The following is a 21,538-nucleotide window of genomic DNA, read 5'->3' on the forward strand; positions in this document are numbered from 1 at the left end:
ATGAAGATGATGATGATGATGGGACCTGTCCACCAGAGCACAGCAGCTCTGCAGCAGAGACTTAGATCCCCACCACCGGCATATGTACCAACTGTGTTGGAGGAGGAGGAGGAATGGCCTGATCCTCCGCCTTGGCCTGACACTGAAGAAGCAGCTGAGCCTTCTCCACTAACTTGGCCAGTTCGGACCATGCTAAAGAAGCTGATGAGTGATCTACAAGTCATAAAGAATCAGAACACAGTTCATCAGAGCAAGCCTCCACTCACATCACTTAACACAGCTCACTTCAGTAACAGAAATCAAAGGGTGCGATCACAACTGGAGAGGGCGGGGTATAGTGAAGCTTTGTGTCAGTCCCCATCTCACCCACCTCACACTGGAGTAGGACAAACACAGTTTGGTGCACCCATCACCACACAAAGACTATGCTGGCAGATGTTCAGGGGTCACCAGGGCTGGAATGCCTGGATCCGACACTAGTTCTGCAGCCTCCCTATAGCTTCCCAGCTTTCACTGTCTACAGAGGTCCAAGACCAAGCATTCCCTACTTCAGCAGACCCCAGTGAATTTGCTTGGCTGAAAATTGCCTTACCTAACCCCCCTAATAGCACAGAATTGTTCAAACACCAGATTCTGGTTGACCACCTCAACCTTGAAGCAGCCAAACAGAATGAGAAGACAGTAACTCGCTCCAAACTAGACAAAGAGGCTGTGGATCTGTTGGAGAACAGGACAACACATGTGTGCATGGATGGGATTCTCCATTATGCTATTCCACTGTTATGGAAGAAAACCATGCTTGTTGTCAAGCCTCCCCTGAACTAGTGATGTTCAATCTGTGGCATTATAAACTTAATCCTCAAGAAACAGAAACGAACAGTGACTCATGGTTCATCTCTCACCAAATATTAACCCATAACAACAAGAACAGGCTTGTGATAAACTTTTCTCACCAGCATTAAGGTCTCAGCCTCAATGACTTAATGCTGCCTGGACCCGTCCTTGGTGCATCACTTCTAGGAGTACTGCTCTGATTTCATTAACATGCCATTGCCATTGGATACTTTCAGATTCATGTCGATATAAAGTATTTGTGGGCACCTGAGCGGTTGAGGTTCAAGACCCAACAGATCCACAGTATTGGCATTATATCTATTAAGCCAACAATCCAGCAGATACAATTACTCAGGGCAAGACCTTACAGGCTTTGTCCGAGTCGAACAGATGGAACCAAGGCCCCCCTTTCCTTCTTCAAAGCCAGGACAACTGGCCTACTAAGCCAACAACCCCAGCAAAGGAGGAACCCTCAGAACTACGAAAGTCAGCCTTTTGCAAAACAGCTTTACCACAGCATCATCAAACCCAGAATCCAAGACTGGTAGGAACTACATGAATCCACTGCTAAGAAGCTACGAGGTACAGCAGGGAATAGAGGAGGTTTGAGAGTATCGCAACACTGTGAAGCAGATTGTAAGATACAAAGTGATAGTTTCCCCTGATGAGATCAAGCTTCTTAGACAGGGAAATCCTCTTGCCACTACCAGCAGACTATATGTTTTAGCACTGGAGTTGGATGAATCAGGAGAAATCAGGGTAGGGGGCAGACTGAGACATGGAAACGATCTAGTGTTTGGGGCAGTACATCCGATCGTTATAGATCCGCACCACCCTTTCACGAGCCTCACCAGCCTGCTAATACAGGATTCCGATCAATGTCTATGCCATCCTGAGTGACTGTTTGCAAACATTCATAGAGGCTTTTGGATACTGCGAAGCAGAGAAGCAGAGAAGCTGTTCGACGTCATCATTCCAACTGCCCAGACTGGAAGGGCAAGCCTACTGTTCCCCAAATGACTGACTTACCAGCTGCTCGTCTTTGCCTCTTTAAGCCTATTTTCCACTCCACAGGGACTGTTTTGGACCATTTCATGTCAAAATCAGACAGCGTACTGGGAAAAGGTGGGGCATCATCTTAAAGTGCTCAACAACTAGGGCTGTCCTCCTTGACATTCACATACACCTTGATGTTGATGGGGCGGCCTGACGGGTCCTTGCCTCAGGTTGTGTACCCTGCAACTGAACTCTCCAGAAAATGCCACTGGGGCCACACACATGTTTTGGCAGACCATTTCTAGTCCAGGTTTATCTTCTTCCTGGGTTATCAGAAATATTAGCTTCATCTAAACCTTCAACTTGTATGTTAGACCCAATCCCGACCAAATTATTTAAGGATGTGTTCCCTCTGATTACCAGCCCTATTTTAGATATGATTAATCTATCCTTACTCCTCCTTGAACCGCCACCTTAACATGGTGGAGGGGTTTGAGTGCTCAAATGATCCTAGAGGCTATGTTGTCTGGGGCCTAAATGCCCCTGGTAGGGTCTCCCATGGCAAACAGGCTCTAGGTGAAGGGTCAGACAAAGAGCGGTTCAAGAATCCCTCATGAGGACAAAAATATCGAGGCACGTGATGTCGCCCGGTACGGCGGAGCCGGGGTCCCGCCCTGGAGCCAGGCCTGGGGTCGGGACTCGCCGGAGAGCACCTGGTGGCCGGGTTGCTCCTCGCGGGACCCGGCCGGGCCAAGCCCGAACGAGAGACGCGAGTCCATCCCCCAGTGGGCCCACCACCTGCAGGGGGAACCGTGAGGGACCGGTGCAAAGAGGATTGGGTGGCGGACAAAGGTGGAGACCTCAGCGGCCCGATCCCCGGATGCTTAGGCTGGCTCTAGGGATGTGGAATGTCACCCCGCTGGGGGGGAAGGAGCCTGAGCTTGTGTGGGAGGTCGAGAGATATCGACTAGAAATAGTCGGGCTCGCCTCCACTCACAGCGTGGGCTCTGGAACCCATCTCAAGGAGAGGGGTTGTACTCTCTTCTACTCTGGAGTGGCCCACGGGGAGAGGCAGTGGGCTGGTGTGAGTTTGCTTGTTGACCCCCAGCTCAGCCGTCTCGTGTTGGGGTTTACCCCAGTGGATGAGAGGGTCATATCCCTGAGCCTTCGGGTTGGGGATAGGTCTCTGACTGTCGTCTCGGCCTACGGGCCGAGTTGTAGTGCGGAGTACCCAGCCTTCTTGGTGTCCCTGTCAGGGGTGCTGGATAGTGCCCCTCCCGGCGGGGACTCCATTATTCTGCTGGGGGACTTCAACGCCCACGTGGGAAACGACAGTGACACCTGGAGAGGCGTGATCGGGAGGAATGGCCTCCCCGATCTGAATCTGAGAGGTGTTTTGTTATTGGACTTCGGCGCTAGTCATGGATTGTCCATAATGAACACCATGTTCAAACATAAGGGTATCCATCAGTGCACTTGGCACAGTGACACCCTAGGCAGGAGGTTGATGATCAACTTTGTTGTCATATCATCAGACCTTCGGCCGCATGTTATGGACACTCGGGTGAAGAGAGGGGCTGAGCTGTCCACTGATCAGCACCTGGTGGTGAGTTGGATCTGCTGGAGGAGGAGAAAGCCAGACAGACTTGGCAGGCCCAAGCGCATAGTGAGGGTCTGCTGGGAACGCTTGGCGCAGCCCTCGGCCAGGGATGTATTCAACTCCCACCTCCGGGAGAGCTTTGACCAGATCCCGGGGGATGTTGGAGACATAGAGTTTGAGTGGACCATGTTCTCCGCATCTATTGTCGATGCTGCTGCCCGTAGCTGCGGCCGTAAGGTCTGCGGTGCCTGTCGCGGCGGCAATCCCAGAACCTGTTGGTGGACACCGGCAGTAAGGGATGCTGTCAAGCTGAAGAAGGAGTCTTATCGGCTGTGGTTGGCTTGTGGGACTCCTGAGGCGGCTGACGGGTACCGTTAGGCCAAGCGTGCTGCGGCCCGGGCTGTGGCAGAGGCAAAAACTCGGGCCTGGGAGGAGTTCGGTGAGGCCATGGAGAAGGACTACCGGTTGGCCTCGAAGTGATTCAGGCAAACCGTCTGGCGCCTCAGGAGGGGGAAACAGTGCTTCGCCAACATTGTTTATAGTGGGGGTGGGAGGTTGCTGACCTTGACTGAGGACATTATTGGGTGGTGGAAGGAGTTCTTCGAGGATCTCCTCAATCCTGCCATCACGCATTCCGTGGTGGAAAGAGGCTGGGGACACGGGGTTGGACTATTTCATCACCCAGGCTGAAGTCACCGAGATGGTTAAAAAGCTGCGCGGTGGCAAGGCTTCGGGGGTGGATGAGATCCGCCATGAGTACCTCAAATCTCTGGATGTTGTTGGGCTGTCATGGTTGACACGCCACTTCAACATGGCGTGGCGGTCGGGGACAGTGCCTCTGGACTGGCAGACTGGGGTGGTGGTCCCCCCTCATAAAAAGGGGGACCGGAGGGTGTGTTCCAACTACAGGGGAATCACACTCCTCAGCCTCCCTGGCAAGGCCTACGCCAGGGTTTTGGAGAGGAGAGTCCGGCCGATAGTCGAACCTAGGCTTCAGGAGGAGCAGTGTGGTTTTCGTCCCGGCCATGGAACACTGGACCAGCTCTATACTCTCTACAGGGTGCTCGAGGGTTCATGGGATTTGCCCAACCGGTTCACATGTGTTTTGTGGACCTGGATAAGGCATTCGACTGTGTCCCTCGTGATGCCCTGTGGGGGTGCTCCAGGAGTATGGAATCGGGGGCCCTTTATTAGGGGTCATCTGGTCCCTGTACGAGCGGAGCAGGAGTTTGGTCCGCATTGCCGGCACTAAGTCTGACCTGTTCCCAGTGCATGTTGGACTCCGGCAGGGCTGCCATTTGTCACCGGTCCTGTTCATAACTTTTATGGACAGAATTTCTAGATGCAGCCAAGGGCCGGAGGGGGTCGGATTTGGAGACCAGTGGATTTCGTCTCTTCTTTTTGCAGATGACATGGTCCTGCTGGCCCCCTCTAGCCAAGACCTATAGCATGCGCTCTGGCGGTTCGCAGCCGAGTGTGAAGCGGCTGGGATGAAGATCAGCTCCTCCAAGTCCGAGGCCATGGTTCTCGACTGGAAAAGGGTGGCCTGTCCTCTTCAGGTTGGAGGGGAGTTCCTGCCTCAAGTGGAGGAGTTTGAGTATCTTTGGGTCTTGTTCACAAGTGAAGGAAAAATGGAGCGGGAGATCGACAGATGGATCGGTGCGGCTGCCGCAGTAATGGGGGCACTGTGCCGGTCCGTTGTGGTGAAGAGAGAGTTGAGCCGAAAAGCAAAGCTCTCAATTTACCGGTCTGTCTACATTCCTACCCTCACCTATGGCCATGAACTTTGGGTCATGACCGAAAGAACGAGATCCCGGATACAAGTGGCTGAAATGAGCTTCCTCTGTAGGGTGGCCGGGCAGTCCCTTAGAGATATGGTAAGGAGCTCGGCCATCCAGGAGGGGCTCAGAGTAGAGCCACTGCTCCTCCACATCGAGAGGAGCCAGTTGAGGTGGCTCGGGCATCTATACCGGATGCCTCCCGGACGCCTTCCTCAGGAAGTGTTCCAGGCACGTCCCACCGGGAGGAGGACCGGGGGACGGCCCAGGACACGTTGGAGGGACTATGTCTCTCGGCTGGCCTGGGAACGCCTTGGGCTCCCCCCAGAGGAGCTGAAGAAGGTGTCTGGGGAGAGGGACGTCTGGGCGTCTCTGCTGAGTCTGCTGCCCCCGCGACCCGATCCCAAATAAGCGGAAGACGACGAGTTGGAGTACAAGTGATCTATCCTTAGTAAATGGATATGTACCACAAGCTTTTAAGGTAGCTGTAATTAAACCTTTACTTAAGAAACCTTCGCTTGATTGAGATGACTTCAAAAATTACAGACCTATATCCAATCTTTCATTCTTATCTAAACGTTTTGAGAAAATAGTTGCCAATCAAATGTGTGAGCATTTACACAGCAATGACCTGTTTAAAGAGTTTCAGTCAGGCTTCAGAGCTCATCAAAGCACTGAAACAGCTCTGCTGAAAGTCACTAATGATATTCTTATGGCCTCAGATAATGGACTTGTGTTTGTACTGGTTCTGTTACATCTCAGTGCTGCATTTGATATTGTCGATCACACTATTCTCTTAGAAAGGCTGGAATATTCTGTAGGGATCAGGGGAACAGCGATAGACTGGTTTAAATCTTATTTGTCTGACAGATTCCAGTTTGTTCATGAAAATGATAAATCATCTTTAAACTCCAGGGATAATTGTGGAGTACCACAGGTACAATACTTGGGCCAATTCTCTTTATTACAGGTCCTTCTCAAAATATTAGCATATTGTGATAAAGTTCATTATTTTCCATAATGTAATGATGAAAATTTAACATTCATATATTTTAGATTCATTGCACACTAACTGAAATATTTCAGGTCTTTTATTGTCTTAATACGGATGATTTTGGCATACAGCTCATGAAAACCCAAAATTCCTATCTCACAAAATTAGCATATTTCATCCGACCAATAAAAGAAAAGTGTTTTTAATACAAAAAACGTCAACCTTCAAATAATCATGCACAGTTATGCACTCAATACTTGGTCGGGAATCCTTTTGCAGAAATGACTGCTTCAATGCGGCGTGGCATGGAGGCAATCAGCCTGTGGCACTGCTGAGGTCTTATGGAGGCCCAGGATGCTTCGATAGCGGCCTTTAGCTCATCCAGAGTGTTGGGTCTTGAGTCTCTCAACGTTCTCTTCACAATATCCCACAGATTATCTATGGGGTTCAGGTCAGGAGAGTTGGCAGGCCAATTGAGCACAGTGATACCATGGTCAGTAAACCATTTACCAGTGGTTTTGGCACTGTGAGCAGGTGCCAGGTCGTGCTGAAAAATGAAATCATCTCCATAAAGCTTTTCAGCAGATGGAAGCATGAAGTGCTCCAAAATCTCCTGATAGCTAGCTGCATTGACCCTGCCCTTGATAAAACACAGTGGACCAACACCAGCAGCTGACACAGCACCCCAGACCATCACTGACTGTGGGTACTTGACACTGGACCTCTGGCATTTTGGCGTTTCCTTCTCCCCAGTCTTCCTCCAGACTCTGGCACCTTGATTTCCGAATGACATGCAGAATTTGCTTTCATCCGAAAAAAGTACTTTGGACCACTGAGCAACAGTCCAGTGCTGCTTCTCTGTAGCCCAGGTCTGGGGAATGCGGCACCTGTAGCCCATTTCCTGCACACGCCTGTGCACGGTGGCTCTGGATGTTTCTACTCCAGACTCAGTCCACTGCTTCCGCAGGTCCCCCAAGGTCTGGAATCGGCCCTTCTCCACAATCTTCCTCAGGGTCCGGTCACCTCTTCTCGTTGTGCAGCGTTTTCTGCCACACTTTTTCCTTCCCACAGACTTCCCACTGAGGTGCCTTGATACAGCACTCTGGGAACAGCCTATTCGTTCAGAAATTTCTTTCTGTGTCTTACCCTCTTGCTTGAGGGTGTCAATAGTGGCCTTCTGGACAGCAGTCAGGCCAGCAGTCTTACCCATGATTGGGGTTTTGAGTGATGAACCAGGTTGGGAGTTTTAAAGGCCTCAGGAATCTTTTGCAGGTGTTTAGAGTTAACTCGTTGATTCAGATGATTAGGTTCATAGCTTGTTTAGAGACCCTTTTAATGATATGCTAATTTTGTGAGATAGGAATTTTGGGTTTTCATGAGCTGTATGCCAAAATCATCCGTATTAAGACAATAAAAGACCTGAAATATTTCAGTTAGTGTGCAATGAATCTAAAATATATGAATGTTAAATTTTCATCATGACATTATGGAAAATAATGAACTTTATCACAATATGCTAATATTTTGAGAAGGACCTGTAGGTAAAATTATCAGGCAGCATAGGATAAATTTTCCCTGTTATGCTGATGATACTCAGCTTTACTTATACATAAATCCTGATGAGCCCAACCAGTTAGATCGACTACAAGCATGTGTTGAAGACATAAAAACTTTGATGACTTTAAATTTTCTGCTTCTAAATTCAGACAAGACAGATGTTGTTGTCTTTGAACCAGAGTCTTTGAAAAAACTTTTGAAACTGCTTAGTCAATCACTGAACCTGGATGGCATTAAATTGACCTCCGGTAATAAAGTAAAAAAACCTTGGTGTTATTTTTGACCAGGACATGTCATTTAAATCCCATATTAAACAGGTTTCTAGGATTTCCTTCTTTCATCTCCGGAACACTGCCAAAATTAGAAATATCCTGTCCAGGAGTGACGCTGAAAAACTAGTCCATGCATTTGTTACTTCAAGGCTGGACTATTGTAATTTGTTACTATCAGGATGTCCACAAAATGCAGTTAAAAGCCTTCAGCTGATTCAAAATGCTGCAGCAAGAGTTCTGATGAAAATTAAAAAGAGAGATCATATTTCCCCTACTTTAGCTTCCCTTCATTGGCTTCTCGTTTAATCCAGAATAGAATTTAAAATTCTCCTCCTCACGTATAAAGCCCTTAATGATTTAGCTCCATCATACATCAGAGATCTGATTATTCCATGTGTCCTCTCCTGTGGAACCAGCTCCCAGTTTTAGTCCATGAGGCAGACACCCTGTCTACTTTTAAGTCTAGGTTTAAAATGTTCCCTTTTGATAAAGCTTATAGTTAGAGTGGCTTAGGTTATCCTGAGCTATCTTCCTTATTTTTTACCTCCGTCTTCTTCCCTCCTTGTTGGATAGAGTAAGAGGGAGTCAGGTTTAGCATAAACCGGCTCAGTTATGGTTGAGGTGCAAACACACCCTCCATTTCTGCTACCTGTATGACCCCCTCTCTTTTCCAATGGTTATGGTCAATCTGACAGAGAGAGGTATCCCAATCGTTGTGGTTTTTAGTATAACAATGACCATCAGTGGGCTCTAGATGGACAAACTGTCTACTTTTAAGGCTAGGCTTAAACTTTCCTTTTTGATAAAGCTTATAGTTAGAGTGGCTTAGGTTATCCTGAGCTATCTCTGTAGTTATGCTGCTATAGGCTTAGGCTGCTGGAGGACAGAATGACCACTTTCACCCTCTTCGCTACATTCTCACACTATTCTCCAATTTTGCATTATTTGCTGTTATATCAGCTTTTAACTTTGTTCTCTCTTTTCTCTTCCTAGAAGCTACACCTGGCCTGACTCTGTGTCTACCTGTGACACCTTTCTGGAGAGGGGCATCGTCCAAGCTTCTGCTGGCAGCAACTTAATGCTCACCCTCTACCGATGATCCACATGGCCCTGTCTTTCAGTGTTTAACCCTTTCTCTCTCCTAGACATGGCAATTGACTGAGCTTTTACTGTGACTAACTCTATATGCTCTCTTTCAGACCCTAACCTTGAAAACTGGCTCAGAGTTTATCTGTTCTTTCTTTCTAGGTGAAACTATTAGAGGAGCTACATCCATTAACATATACTTTTCCTTCCCATAGAAAGTACTCCTGGATCAGTGCTTGTTTGTTCTCTTTGTGTCTCTGCTCTGTTCTCTCTAACCCCCAGTCAGTCGTGGCAGATGGTCGCTCACACTGAGCCTGGTTCTGCTGGAGGTTTCTTCCTGTTAAAAGGGAGTTTTTCCTCTCCACTGTCGCTACATGCATGCTCAGTATGAGGGATTGCTGCAAAGTCAACGCCAGTGACTGTCCACTGTCTCTACATGCTCATCCGGGAGGAGGGAATGCTGCAAGTCACTGACTGGATGCAATCTGCTGGGTTTCCTTAGATAGAAAAACTTTTTATCCAATTTGAATAAATAACTGAATCTGACTGCACTGTTCAATGATTAGGATTAATTGGAATGTATGTACCTGACTTTTGTGAAGTGCCTTGAGACAACATGTGTTGTGAATTGGCACTATATAAATAAACTGAATTGAATTGACTTGAATCTTTTGCGTTTCTGTGCTTAATGCGTGTACCTTAACAATTCAATGCACATGCCTTCCATGAGATAAAGTGTTGTTTTACTGGTTTTACCAGTTTTTGTTTTTAACTTATTTTCCTTTTCTTCACCCAGCTGACCAAATAGTTTGTCAAGTTTGTGCTCAAATAACACGCCCAAATATAATTAAGTTTTTCTCAGCAATAACATACTACATATAAACAATCTTGGTATAAAAATAAATATATAAAACATATATAAATATATATAAAATATATAAAGCATTTGGGAGATCTCATCAGAAGTGCAAGTATCACAGCAGCTACTATTGTTTCAGAGATACTGAGGTTGGAACATAGAAATAAAGGAGTATTGTTTCCCTCGCCAGATGTTTTTCTGCATTATACAGTATATAAACCTTATAGAAAAATCACAAATAAGTCTTCAATCTTTTGGAAACTCTAAATAAATTTGTGAACATTGGCTTTGCAAAGATTTATGCAGCTGAGGTAAACTAAAGCAGTTACAGAGGTTTTAGTAAAGACATACTTAGGCACTGTACGGCACATTTTGGCACCATCTACAAAAGTGTACATTTCCTATGTTTTCACTTGCCAAACTTAATAAACTATTTTACACATCTAAAATGGCTTACATACATTATATTTTCTTACACAATTTTAATAATACAATGAGGAACTGCTATGTTTTATTCCAGTAGGAGCATTTTTACTGACCCCCAGGTTTAAATGGAGCAATAACTCAAGTTTGATTTGTCCGAAATGACCCCTCTTTTGCATACGTACAGCTAGTAGAATCAAGTTATAGTCAATACGTTCACATCAATCCCACCAATCACCAAATGCAGGAAGACAAAGGCGTGTGGAGCAGACTAAGTCAATTTTACCTTCGCCCAATTAACTCCTTGTAACCTTTTCCAGGAAGAAGGAAGTTGGCCAGGAAAACCTTACAAAGCACATTGGGAGATCTAGTAATTCCGTAAATGCAGTTTTATTCCGTTAGATTTAGGTTAGAAATAACAGCTGAGATTGATATTTGCAATGATGGCATTTTGTGCTGTTTGTTTAGTTTCTGATCCAACTGCTTGGAGTTTTAATTGTATTTGGTGTTCGTAGAGATGGTTTATATCAGCTTTTAGCCAAGATTCCTATGTTTCTGTGGAATACCACACATATTTATGTTTATCTAATAGAACTTACAGTAATGAATTCCTCCCCTGGTACCAGGGGATGGGGATTAAGAGGTTAAAAAAAATTTCTAATATATTTTATCTCATCTATTGTCTGCATATTTTTCTTTTTTTTTTTTGCCTGTCACATATAATCGTGCTAAATTGTTTTACCCATCAGAAATAAAAGTACTGTTTGAAAGACTTATTTCCTATCTTTATAGAATTATCTTTTGTTGTTGGCTAATCTCCTTTTTTGGGACTAACAGAATGCGTTAGAACCCAACATTCATGGGCTTTATTTACCTTAAAACATGGGATAACTGTGAACACAGATGCAATACATCTAAATTTCTTGTTTCAGTAACATGTTTGACTATGTCACCTGAGAGCATAATTATGATCATTTGGGCCTTGAATCCTGCCTGCATGTAGAGGACCCAATGCCTGTTAGGGCTGAGGGTTCTATTAAGCCCCATCTCCTTCGTCTTGTGTCACACAGGGACATATTAAAACTGCAAGCACACCGACATGCCAGAGGCAACATAACAGGTTGAATGTAATATTTTGTTTACTTCATGCTCTGTGGTCCTCTGTTTTGTAGCCTGCGGTGTTCATATTGGTAATGATTTGTGAAACACCCCAATCACTTGTGTATTACACGGCAATATGATTTAATAAAACATGGTCTATAGCGAATAAAATAAAACTGTACAAAAATCATGTAAACCATGTGAGTAACTTAAAATTCTACAAGCACTTATATACTTTGTACAGCATTTTTTTTTAAGTGTACATACTCCTGTTGAAATTCAAGGCTTTTGTAAAATAAAAAACAGACCATAATACATTATTTCAAAACACATTCCACAAATCATGTGGAATGTGTATTGAATACAATCCAGCTAAAAAACAAACAGACCTATAAGTGGGGAAAGTGAGAAAAACAAAAAGTTGGATAAACCTGGTACATGGGTTTGCACACCCTTGAACAAAAATTGTGTTGAAGCACCTTTTAAATCAGGTGCAGCACTCATCAATAGAAGTCTATCAGCATCCTACATTTTGTCATTTGTTTACTCTCCCTTTCAAAATTTCTCTAAACCTAAGAAAATGTAAAGACATCTTTTATTCACTGACTCCATAGATCTCTTGCCAGATGTAGTTCTAGACTCTGGCTGGGCCAGTCCAAAAAGTTAGTTTTCATCTGGTGAATACAATATTGACAATCAAATTGTCTAGGTTGTACCCTACCTCTCACTCAATGACTACTAGAAATTGGCACCAGACCCCACTTCACTGCAAGGACAAGCAGTAATAGAAAATGGATGGACAGACGGACGGACGCACGGACGGACGGATGGATGGAGTCAAGTATTTTGTTGATTTGGATGATAAAGAGTATAAGCTCTATTGCTCTTTAGCTTTTTAACAAACAAGTGAAGGTTCTGGGTCAAAACAGAACCATGTTCAAGATTTCTATAACCTTAACAATAAATCTAATTCTTTCTGAAGAAAATAAACCTCAGAGCATGATGCTGCCACTGCCACATCCACTGTGGCTATAATGTTCTGCTAATTTGTTTCTATCTTTTTAAAAATGTGACCAAGTGTGAACAGTGTGGACATTTATGCAACTAGGTTATTAAAGCATTTTGTTTCTCTAAAATGTTTGTTTTTGCCAAGTTGAATTGTACAAAATATATTCCACATTTTCTATCACAAAACTGGAAGTTTTAAAAGAAGTGTGAAAACTTTTATATTCACTGCATTAATATCTAGAGCTTTTTATAAATCTATCTATTTTATACTCCACACTGTTACTTTACATATATGTTCTTATACAAGTAATGTTGTCAGTTTGATTTTTGAAAAGTAATACTTCAACGAAGGACTAAAGTCTTCCGAAATTATGAAAACAGTATCTCTGTGAGTGTGAATGTGAAAGGCAAAAGGTGAATCTAATGTAGTTTAACAGTCCCAGTGATACTTGTCTACTGTGTGCCTCATCGCATTAATGCAGGATGAATTAATCTTACTCAAGCATAACTCTGCATTATGACAGTGTTCATATCCATCTCCCTTATGTTTCGGGGCCGTCCCAGTTCTTTGTTTTTGTTGTTACCTGCTCTGAAACTGGAGATTATTTTCCACCGAACAGAAGCCAAAGGGGAAATTAAATCTTTCTGACAGTTGGATCCTGATGAAGAAGCGTTATATATGCGATAGGGCAGAATCTCTTACATGACTCTAGAGAGTGCATAGTTAATCTGCTGCTTTGCCAGTGCTGTGAAGCCCTTGAAGCCCGTACCTTACCTCTAAATCTTTGGGTTAATCGTTATTTGAGTTTTTCTGCTTTTTGTATTCGCCATCTAATGTCTGTTTTTACAATCCAATGATTTATCATTTATAGTTTGAAGTGCTTTAAATACTTTGATGTGCTGTAGGATGATGAAATTTTGGATTAGATCATGTGTTCTAATTCATACAAGAAGAAGGACCTGGTTTGTGCTTTTGAATTTTGTGTGGAATGTATTATTTCCTTGCACTTCCAACCAGGACCCGAGCCTGCAATGTCAAATGATACCCAATAGTATGCCTGTGCTGGAAAGAAAGGGGGACATCATCTTGGGGGGCCTCTTCTCCCTTCATGACATGGTGGAGGAGCAAAGTTTGCCTTTTACTTCCCAGCCTCCTAAAAGTAAATGCACCAGGTAAGATGCTTTTGACATATAATTGGTAGCCTTATGTGTAGAAAACAGTTATCATTCTGATCAGGTAGTGTCCTTATGCAGCTCTCACAAGTCAATACTGTCTTGAACCAGATTTAATTTCCGAACTTTTCGCTGGATGCAAACTATGATGTTTGCAATTGAAGAGATCAACAAGGATGGGAATCTTCTTCCAAACATCACAATCGGATACAAGATCTATGATTCATGCAGCACGCCGCATAAGGCATTGAAGGCTGCCATGGAGTTAATGGGAAGTGAGAAGGCTTCAGAGGTTGAACAAAACAGTAATAGCACTTGTAATGAAAGTATACCGGTTGTGATAGGAGATGGAGGCTCTTCTCAGTCTCTTCTTGTAGCTCGTTTTCTGGGAGTCTTCATCGTGCCACAAGTAAATACATTTTGTACTATGACTTTGAAAATTATTTATATTTCATATTTTCCATATTTCCACCAAAAGCTTTAATGTGTTTTGTTGGGATTTTATGTAAAGGACCAACACAGTGGGAAGAAACTTGTTTAATCAGAAACTGAATTTGAATTGCTCTGACTGAATCTGTATTTGCGTAATTTGAAATTAAATGCAATAATTTGAAAATGAATTTCACTAAACTCAAACTGAATTTTATGGTTTGAAACTGAATTTGTTTGCTTTGAAAATGGCTTTGCTTTGTATAAAAAATTCAGTTTTACTACTTTCACTTCAAGTTCTATAATTCAATTTGAGTTCCAAAATAAATTTTTTTGAAGCCACAGATTAATCTAACACAGATTCACCGATTCACAGATCCTTTGGAGGTCGCATTTGTGGGTCAATTACATCATGGTGAGGTCACGAAGGGTATCCAACTTCGAAGGTTTTTCTAAATGTGGCAGACAAATGTGTCCTTCTTTTCCCCAGATTAGAAGGATGGGTCCGGTGTATCCTCCGTGGCCCACCCTATCCCATGATTCATTCCCATGAAATAAATTGTTCAAATGAAAGTAGCAGAGGTCGGAGGAGAGAAAAAAGCTGTGAACAAAGTTAGATATATTGAGCATTCTGTGAAACAAAATGAACTTTTGCAATGTTTTTAGACAAGAATCTAATTGTGTAAGCCTGAAATATCTGATCGGTTTATCAAGATATCGCTTAACTGCACAAGTGATCCGACGTGTTCAGGGATTTCCGCTCCCGCTGGCCTAACAGCCGGCTTGCCTCACCAACTGTCAGCTGACCAGGCGATTATAGGGGGGCTAAACCCCGAGAGAAGAGCTGACACATTGTTTTCAAACTCCCGCTGGGTGGAGGTTAAACACAAATACAATTCAGTGAGATGACATCTGATGTTAAGGATTGGTTTATTTATTATTGCTCTACAAATAAACTAATTTAAACTTTAAAGATCATAAAACAAGAACATAGGATTATAAGACATCAGCAATATGTAAAAGGGTAAATAAAAAAACATGTAGTTATTTACAGTGGAGAGAGCGGTATAAACCTTTAGGATCCATTTGGTCGACTTCATAGCTCTGTGCTTCACGCTAACACGGTTGCCTTGGCAACATAAATTGCGCTGAGGTAAGAGCAGGGAAAACGCAGAGCGATGTAACACAGCGGCACACTATGCTAATCTGGCATGTTTAGCTAACAGCTCCAGGTAGCATAAGTGTTAGTGTTTGACCATGATTTGTTTACATGACGCTTCTTATAGATGCTCATCTGACTTGGTGATTGACATTCGCCAAGCTGATGCATGTTGTACTTCTCCAGCTCAAAATGCCATAAAGGAAGTTTAACCTGATGTGGAACGTAAATCGATAAATTTGTGTTTGATTAATCTGTGGCTTCAAAGGCCCGGATGTGTGACACAAAAAACAGAATGTTGGAACTGAAATTGAATTTTAGCACTGAAAGTGAAAGTAGTCAAACTGAATTTTTACTACAACACAATACATTTTCTAAGCAAATGGATTCAGTTTCAAACCATGAAATTCGGTGTAATGTAGGGTACACTGTGTATATGGTACTGTCACTTTAAGAAAGACATGCGCGCAAAGCGCGCTGGGGACTGTACAAGAAAAATAGCTAGCAGTTAGTTGTGTGAATGAAATGAAAAGGTGTTCAATTTACCACACAAAGTCACCTCCTTATTGTGTCTTGTAAGGAACATTCAGTTTTAGTTTAGTAAAATTAATTTTCAGACCAATGCATTTAATTTTAAATTACATGAATACAGATTCAGTCTGAGCAATTTGAATTCAGTTTCTTCCCATACAATACGAAGCAGTCCATAACAGTGATGTGGCAGAATTACCAATTACCAAATCGGAAAACTGCAACATGCACATGAAGCAAACCCTAGTTTAATATGATGTTACCACCATGTTTCATTGTGTGATTGAGGGTGATTTGCAATTGCAGTTTTTTGTTTTCTAATATTAACTCTCCATTTATATTAAGTTGTGATTACTTTACAGATCAGCTATTTCTCCAGCTGTGCTTGTCTGAGTGACAAAAAGGAGTTCCCTGCCTTTTTAAGGACCATGCCAAGTGACTTTTTCCAGGTTAGAGAGAGTAACAAAGAAACATTGAGCAGAAACATAGAAAAATGTCCGCATTTGTGAAATAATTAAGTGACACATATGTTCTCCATCCCTCTCTGCTTAGGTAGATGCTTTGGTTCAACTTGTTAAGCATTTTGGCTGGACGTGGGTTGGTGTGATTGCAGGCGATGATGCCTATGGTCGTGATGGGGCAAACATCTTTGTTAATGAGGTGGGTCAAATAATTATGAAGAATAAATATGAATAAAATATAATTTTCTTATGCAAACTAACATTAACAACAAATGGGTCTTCTTCCAGGTCACAAAGTTAGGTGTTTGTGTTGCCTTTTATGAGATTATCCCTAAGAACAGACAGCAGACAGAAATTTTATCAATCATCTCCAGGATCCGCTTTTCTGGGGCAAAGGTGATACTTGTATTTGCCGTAGAACAAGATGCAGCAGCATTCTTTGATGAAGTACAAAGGTATGATACCTTAGTTTGGACTCTGCTGGAAACCCATTATACATAGAATACACTTTCAGTGGAATAATCTCAATTCCTTTTAAACCTAGAAGTGAGCTTACTGGGATACAGTGGCTAGCTAGTGAAGCTTGGAGCACAGCAGCTGTACTTTCCACCCCCAAAAAGTACCACTACATCCTCCAGGGTACAGTTGGCTTTGCCATTCAGCAAGCAAACATTCCTGGATTGCGAGACTTTCTACTTCGCTTAAATCCATCAAGATCGAATGTCCATAAGGATCCCTTCCTTCTGTCCTTCTGGGAAGAGGTGTTTCAGTGCAGTCTGGGTGTACAAACTGAAAGTCAGCAACTTGAAGCCCAGAACAAGCCTCTGTGCTCTGGAAAAGAAGACCTCAGGAATGTGACTAATATCTATTCAGATGTGTCACAGCTAAGAATTTCCTACAACGTCTATAAAGCAGTGTATGCAGTTGCCTATGCTCTAAAGGCTATGAAAAACTGTGTGAAAGGAGAAGGACCTTTTCATCAGAGGTCCTGTGCAGATCTAGACATCATTCAGCCTTGGCAGGTACTATTACATATGTTTGCCTAATACCTGCAGTTTATAATTAGTTCATTTATTTTTTCTACTTACATGCACCTTCTTTCTTTAGTTACTTCATTACCTAAAGCAAGTGCGGTACTTGAATTCATTTGCAGATGAAATTAAATTTGATGAGAATGGTGACCCAGCAGCCTTGTATGATCTGGTTAACTGGCAGATAAATCCTAACGGGGAAATTGAATTCATCAACATTGGCAAATTTGATGGTATGACTGCAGCTTTTAATCGAAAGCTTCATATGCATGAAGAAATCATTTTGTGGAATGGCAACAAAACCAGGGTAAAAATACTCAAAATAAATGTGTGATTTGCAAACTCTTTCAGTGGATAATACGTTTTTCTTGGATTTGCTTTTTCTGCAGGTTCCCTTGTCAGTATGCAGCACTGTTTGTTCTCCAGGCACACGGAAGGCAATGAGACCTAACTTTCCTATCTGCTGCTATGACTGTGTGCCTTGTACACCAGGGGAGATCAGCAATCTCTCTGGTGAGACATGAACAACTAGGCCCATTGTGCTGCATAACTTTACCTATTGTAAGGTGTATCTCAACAAATTAAAATATAAAAAGTTAAAAAGTTGACCTATTTTAGTAGTTTAATTAAAAACTAAAACTCATATTTATTACATACAGAGTAATATATTTCAAATGCTTACTTTCTATTAATTTTGATGATTGTGGCTTATAGAAAATAAAAACTTTAAGTACTGTTCCTTAGAAAACTACAGTAATTCAGAATCCAAGAAGCATTTTTGCCCTCAGTCCAGCTAAATTAAACTCGTTGAGAGCCGCAAATGTTACCTGACCTTGATTTAACATTTGATCAATATCTTCCATGAGAAATTAGTGGTCATCTTTAAAGAATCACTATTTTATTTATTTTTTAGGTTTTAAAATAACGAAAAACATAAACTTTTCAAAAAGAGAAAAGCACATAGTTTCCAATCTAATGACAAGAGAGATAAATTGATTTAAAAAATATTACTGCTACTTTTATTGTTATTCTGTTGTGGAAATTCAAAAATGCTAAGACCTGCTTTGTTGTAATAGCTAGAATTAAAAATATTAATTGGTTCATTATCACTTTAGCCAAGGTATCTCATCAGCTTTACAGAAGATGTCGCAACTAAGCCCCAACATCCTGCTTCCACTGGGTAGATCTTTGCAATCCATCCTGACTGTATAGCATTGGCTGCAAGTCTTTTCATTTTAAAGGCTTTTTGCAAGGCGTCCTCCCAACAAACTGTGAGTTCAATAACGTATGTGTTGTGCTGGGTTATGGCCCAGGTCAGGACTCAGTTTGGTGACTGCTATGTCTAGAGACCTTTCTTTTGTCTCTGGTTTAAGAGTGACACAAGAAATGCAACAGTTGTAGCCCATGTCCTGGATACATCTCTGCATCTTAAATCTCTGACTTGAGCTGCAGTTGACGCCTTGTAAATCTCCCCCAAACTATAGGTTCCCTTTTGCTTCTACAACTATTTTTCTTGCACGCATTTTAATTTTGCTGAACCTGCTGTATGCATTCCTTTACTCTGTGAACAGACAGATTCTTTAGAAATTAGCTTTTGTATCTTACCGTGCTTGTGGAGGGTGTAAATGTGTGGGGCGATTTTTTAGGGATGACATAACATTTCTCAGTTAAAAACATTTTAATCTGTTTAATGTAATAAGCAATTTTTCTCAATTACAGGCTAGTCATTTAAATTAAAATAAAAAACTATTATTTGACTAAAATATGGTTCATTGAATAATTTATCTGCATAGTATAGGAGTTTTGCTTTTGAAAGAAGTTACTGAAATAAATTAATGTTTTAATGACATTCTAATTTATTGAGACCTGTATTCAAGTGTAATGAACAGCTGTTTAATCTGTCCTGTAGATGCCATAGAGTGTACGCAGTGCCCACCAGAGTTCTGGTCCAATACTGAAAGGACAACCTGCATCCCCAAACGGGTGGAGTTCCTCTCTTTTAGAGACACCATGGGCATCGCCCTAGTTGTTATTTCTTTAATTGGCTCAGTCTGCACCTGCATTGTGGTCCTTATATTTTTCTGCCACAGAACCACACCCATTGTCAGAGCTAACAACTCTGAGCTGAGTTTCCTGCTGCTCTTCTCCTTGACACTATGCTTCCTGTGTTCTCTAACATTTGTTGGCCAGCCATCCAAGTGGTCCTGCATGCTACGCCACACTGCATTCGGGATCAGCTTTGTCCTCTGTATCTCCTGCATCCTGGGAAAAACAATAGTGGTGCTAATAGCCTTTAAGGCAACACTTCCAGGCAGTAATATTATTAAATGGTTGGGGCCTGCACAGCAAAAGACAATCATCACTATTTGTACTGTAGCCCAGGTAAAGACTAAGTTTTTTTTTCCCTATGTAATAATCTGTACATAATTCATAAAATGTTTGAGCAAGAAATCTTTATTTTTCTGCAGGTCATCATTTGTACAGTGTGGCTGCTTGTTGCACCCCCTACTCCACACCAACTGATGCCACGTGAGAAGGCCTTTGTCATTCTATTATGTGATGAAGGCTCACACATTGCATTTGCTTTGGTCCTGAGCTACATTGGACTCTTGGCATTCCTCTGTCTTCTCTTGGCCTTCCTGGCCAGGAAACTTCCTGACAGCTTCAACGAGGCCAGACTCATCGCCTTCAGTATGCTGATTTTTTGTGCTGTGTGGATAGCATTTATTCCCGCCTACATCAGCTCTCCAGGAAAGTACGCAACAGTCACAGAAGTGTTTGCAATCCTGGCCTCCAGTTATGGACTGTTGGGTTGCATATTTGCCCCAAAGTGTTACATGATCCTACTCAGGCCAGAAAAGAACACAAGGAAACACTTGATGTTAAAAGCTCCCTCTGGCAAATTTTAGATTTTATACGTCTTGTTTTCTCTCAAAGCCTGGACATAATGTAAAAAGAAAGTAGTTGTACAGGTATTCTACCACCAGATGGTAGTAGTGAGCTATCAAAACTAATTAAAATCTGTGGATTAAAAACATGTAACCAGGAATTTCCTTCTGTCTTACACCATTCTTCCTACACATTCCCTTCCTCTGCTGTCACCCACAATGCAGAATTGCAAAACTTCAGAAACAAATCAGTGTCATACAAATAAGAGAAGATGAACCTCCACCTCCCACCATCATAAATGCAAATGTAAAAGATGTTTCACAACTGGATCTGACTGGGATTTGGCAGTAGAGTCTATGCTTGTTTCACAAAACAGAGAATGATTGAGGCCCGAGATGTCTAAGGTACACTATGTATAAATTCCAGCTTTTACAGGTTAATTGAATCCTCATTCTCCAGAGGCCTTATCACGCCTGCTTGTTCCGCACATTAACAAGCTAAATTGTGTGACATTTTCCTGCTTTTCCCAGCTGCATTAAGAGCAACAATGATCATCCTGAACTGATGGATCTGTTGTTGTTTCCCTAGACATTTTAATATGGTTGAATATGACATACAATGCATCACTGGTGTCGGAGGAATAGGGCAGGAGGAAAATGGGAAAAGGTTTTCTTTATTGACAGTGATTCACAATCATATCAAAACATCATTTAGTGGTACCTATGCATTTTTTTTTTGTCAAAACATAACAGCTATGAAGCAGTGGATGGATTTCTGTTCATAGTGGAATGTCTGCAATGATAAGAAATGTTTATGAACACAGCAATATTTGTTTGATTTAATTTAGAAAACCAGCATGTTTTTTTTTTCCCTTTTGAATAATTAAATAATTAATTGTGTTTAAATGAAAATCATAATTTATTAAATAAATGATAGGGTCTCGAAATTACAAAAACACAGAAAATACATCTGGTCTTTCAGATTTTATTAACCAGGCGAGTCCTGTGAAGATGATGTTATAGGAGATGTAATAAGGGTATGACAGTCTTATCTGTTCAGATATGAGGGGATGAGAAGAGTAATGGTGGGGGCATGCTCCTTCTAGCAAAATGTTCAGAACTTTCAACCTTAGAGAGACCGAATGTAGAATATGCTAAGCCATGAGACACATGCTGTAATACATTAAATGCACATAAACAAAAAAAGAGGTAACCTATTGCTACTCATGATAAGTTTGAACATGCCTGTTATTAATATCAATGCTTTATTGCTGTTAATATCTAGTTTATTTTAACAAGGTCAAAAGTATTTATTTAGCCAAATAGAGTGCATTAAGGAAAATATCAGTAAGGCTGCT

At 42.1% G+C, this 21,538-nt stretch overlaps 1 protein-coding gene across 1 annotated transcript; it reads left to right on the forward strand.

Moving 5' to 3' along the window:
• Positions 1–20,201, forward strand: LOC124884718 (extracellular calcium-sensing receptor-like). Its single transcript, XM_047392767.1, has 11 exons — positions 1–381; positions 13,527–13,681; positions 13,793–14,090; positions 16,163–16,249; positions 16,353–16,460; positions 16,550–16,716; positions 16,806–17,283; positions 17,369–17,599; positions 17,682–17,805; positions 19,202–19,674; positions 19,761–20,201. Exons 1-11 carry the CDS (start codon positions 1–3, stop codon positions 20,199–20,201), a joined length of 2,943 nt encoding a protein of 980 aa, XP_047248723.1.
• The last annotated feature ends 1,337 nt before the right edge of the window (positions 20,202–21,538 follow it).

This window comes from Girardinichthys multiradiatus, chromosome 18 (genome assembly GCF_021462225.1).
Source record: "Girardinichthys multiradiatus isolate DD_20200921_A chromosome 18, DD_fGirMul_XY1, whole genome shotgun sequence".
Classification (NCBI taxonomy): Eukaryota; Metazoa; Chordata; class Actinopteri; order Cyprinodontiformes; family Goodeidae; genus Girardinichthys; species Girardinichthys multiradiatus.

Bases quoted from the DNA above. Each gene is read 5' to 3' on its own strand.
- LOC124884718 (XM_047392767.1), top strand. From the start codon at position 1: ATGAAGATGATGATGATGATGGGACCTGTCCACCAGAGCACAGCAGCT. The intron at 16,250-16,352 runs GTTAGAGAGAGT...CTCTCTGCTTAG, and splicing joins TGCCAAGTGACTTTTTCCAG to GTAGATGCTTTGGTTCAACT. The intron at 19,675-19,760 runs GTAAAGACTAAG...ATTTTTCTGCAG, and splicing joins CTATTTGTACTGTAGCCCAG to GTCATCATTTGTACAGTGTG.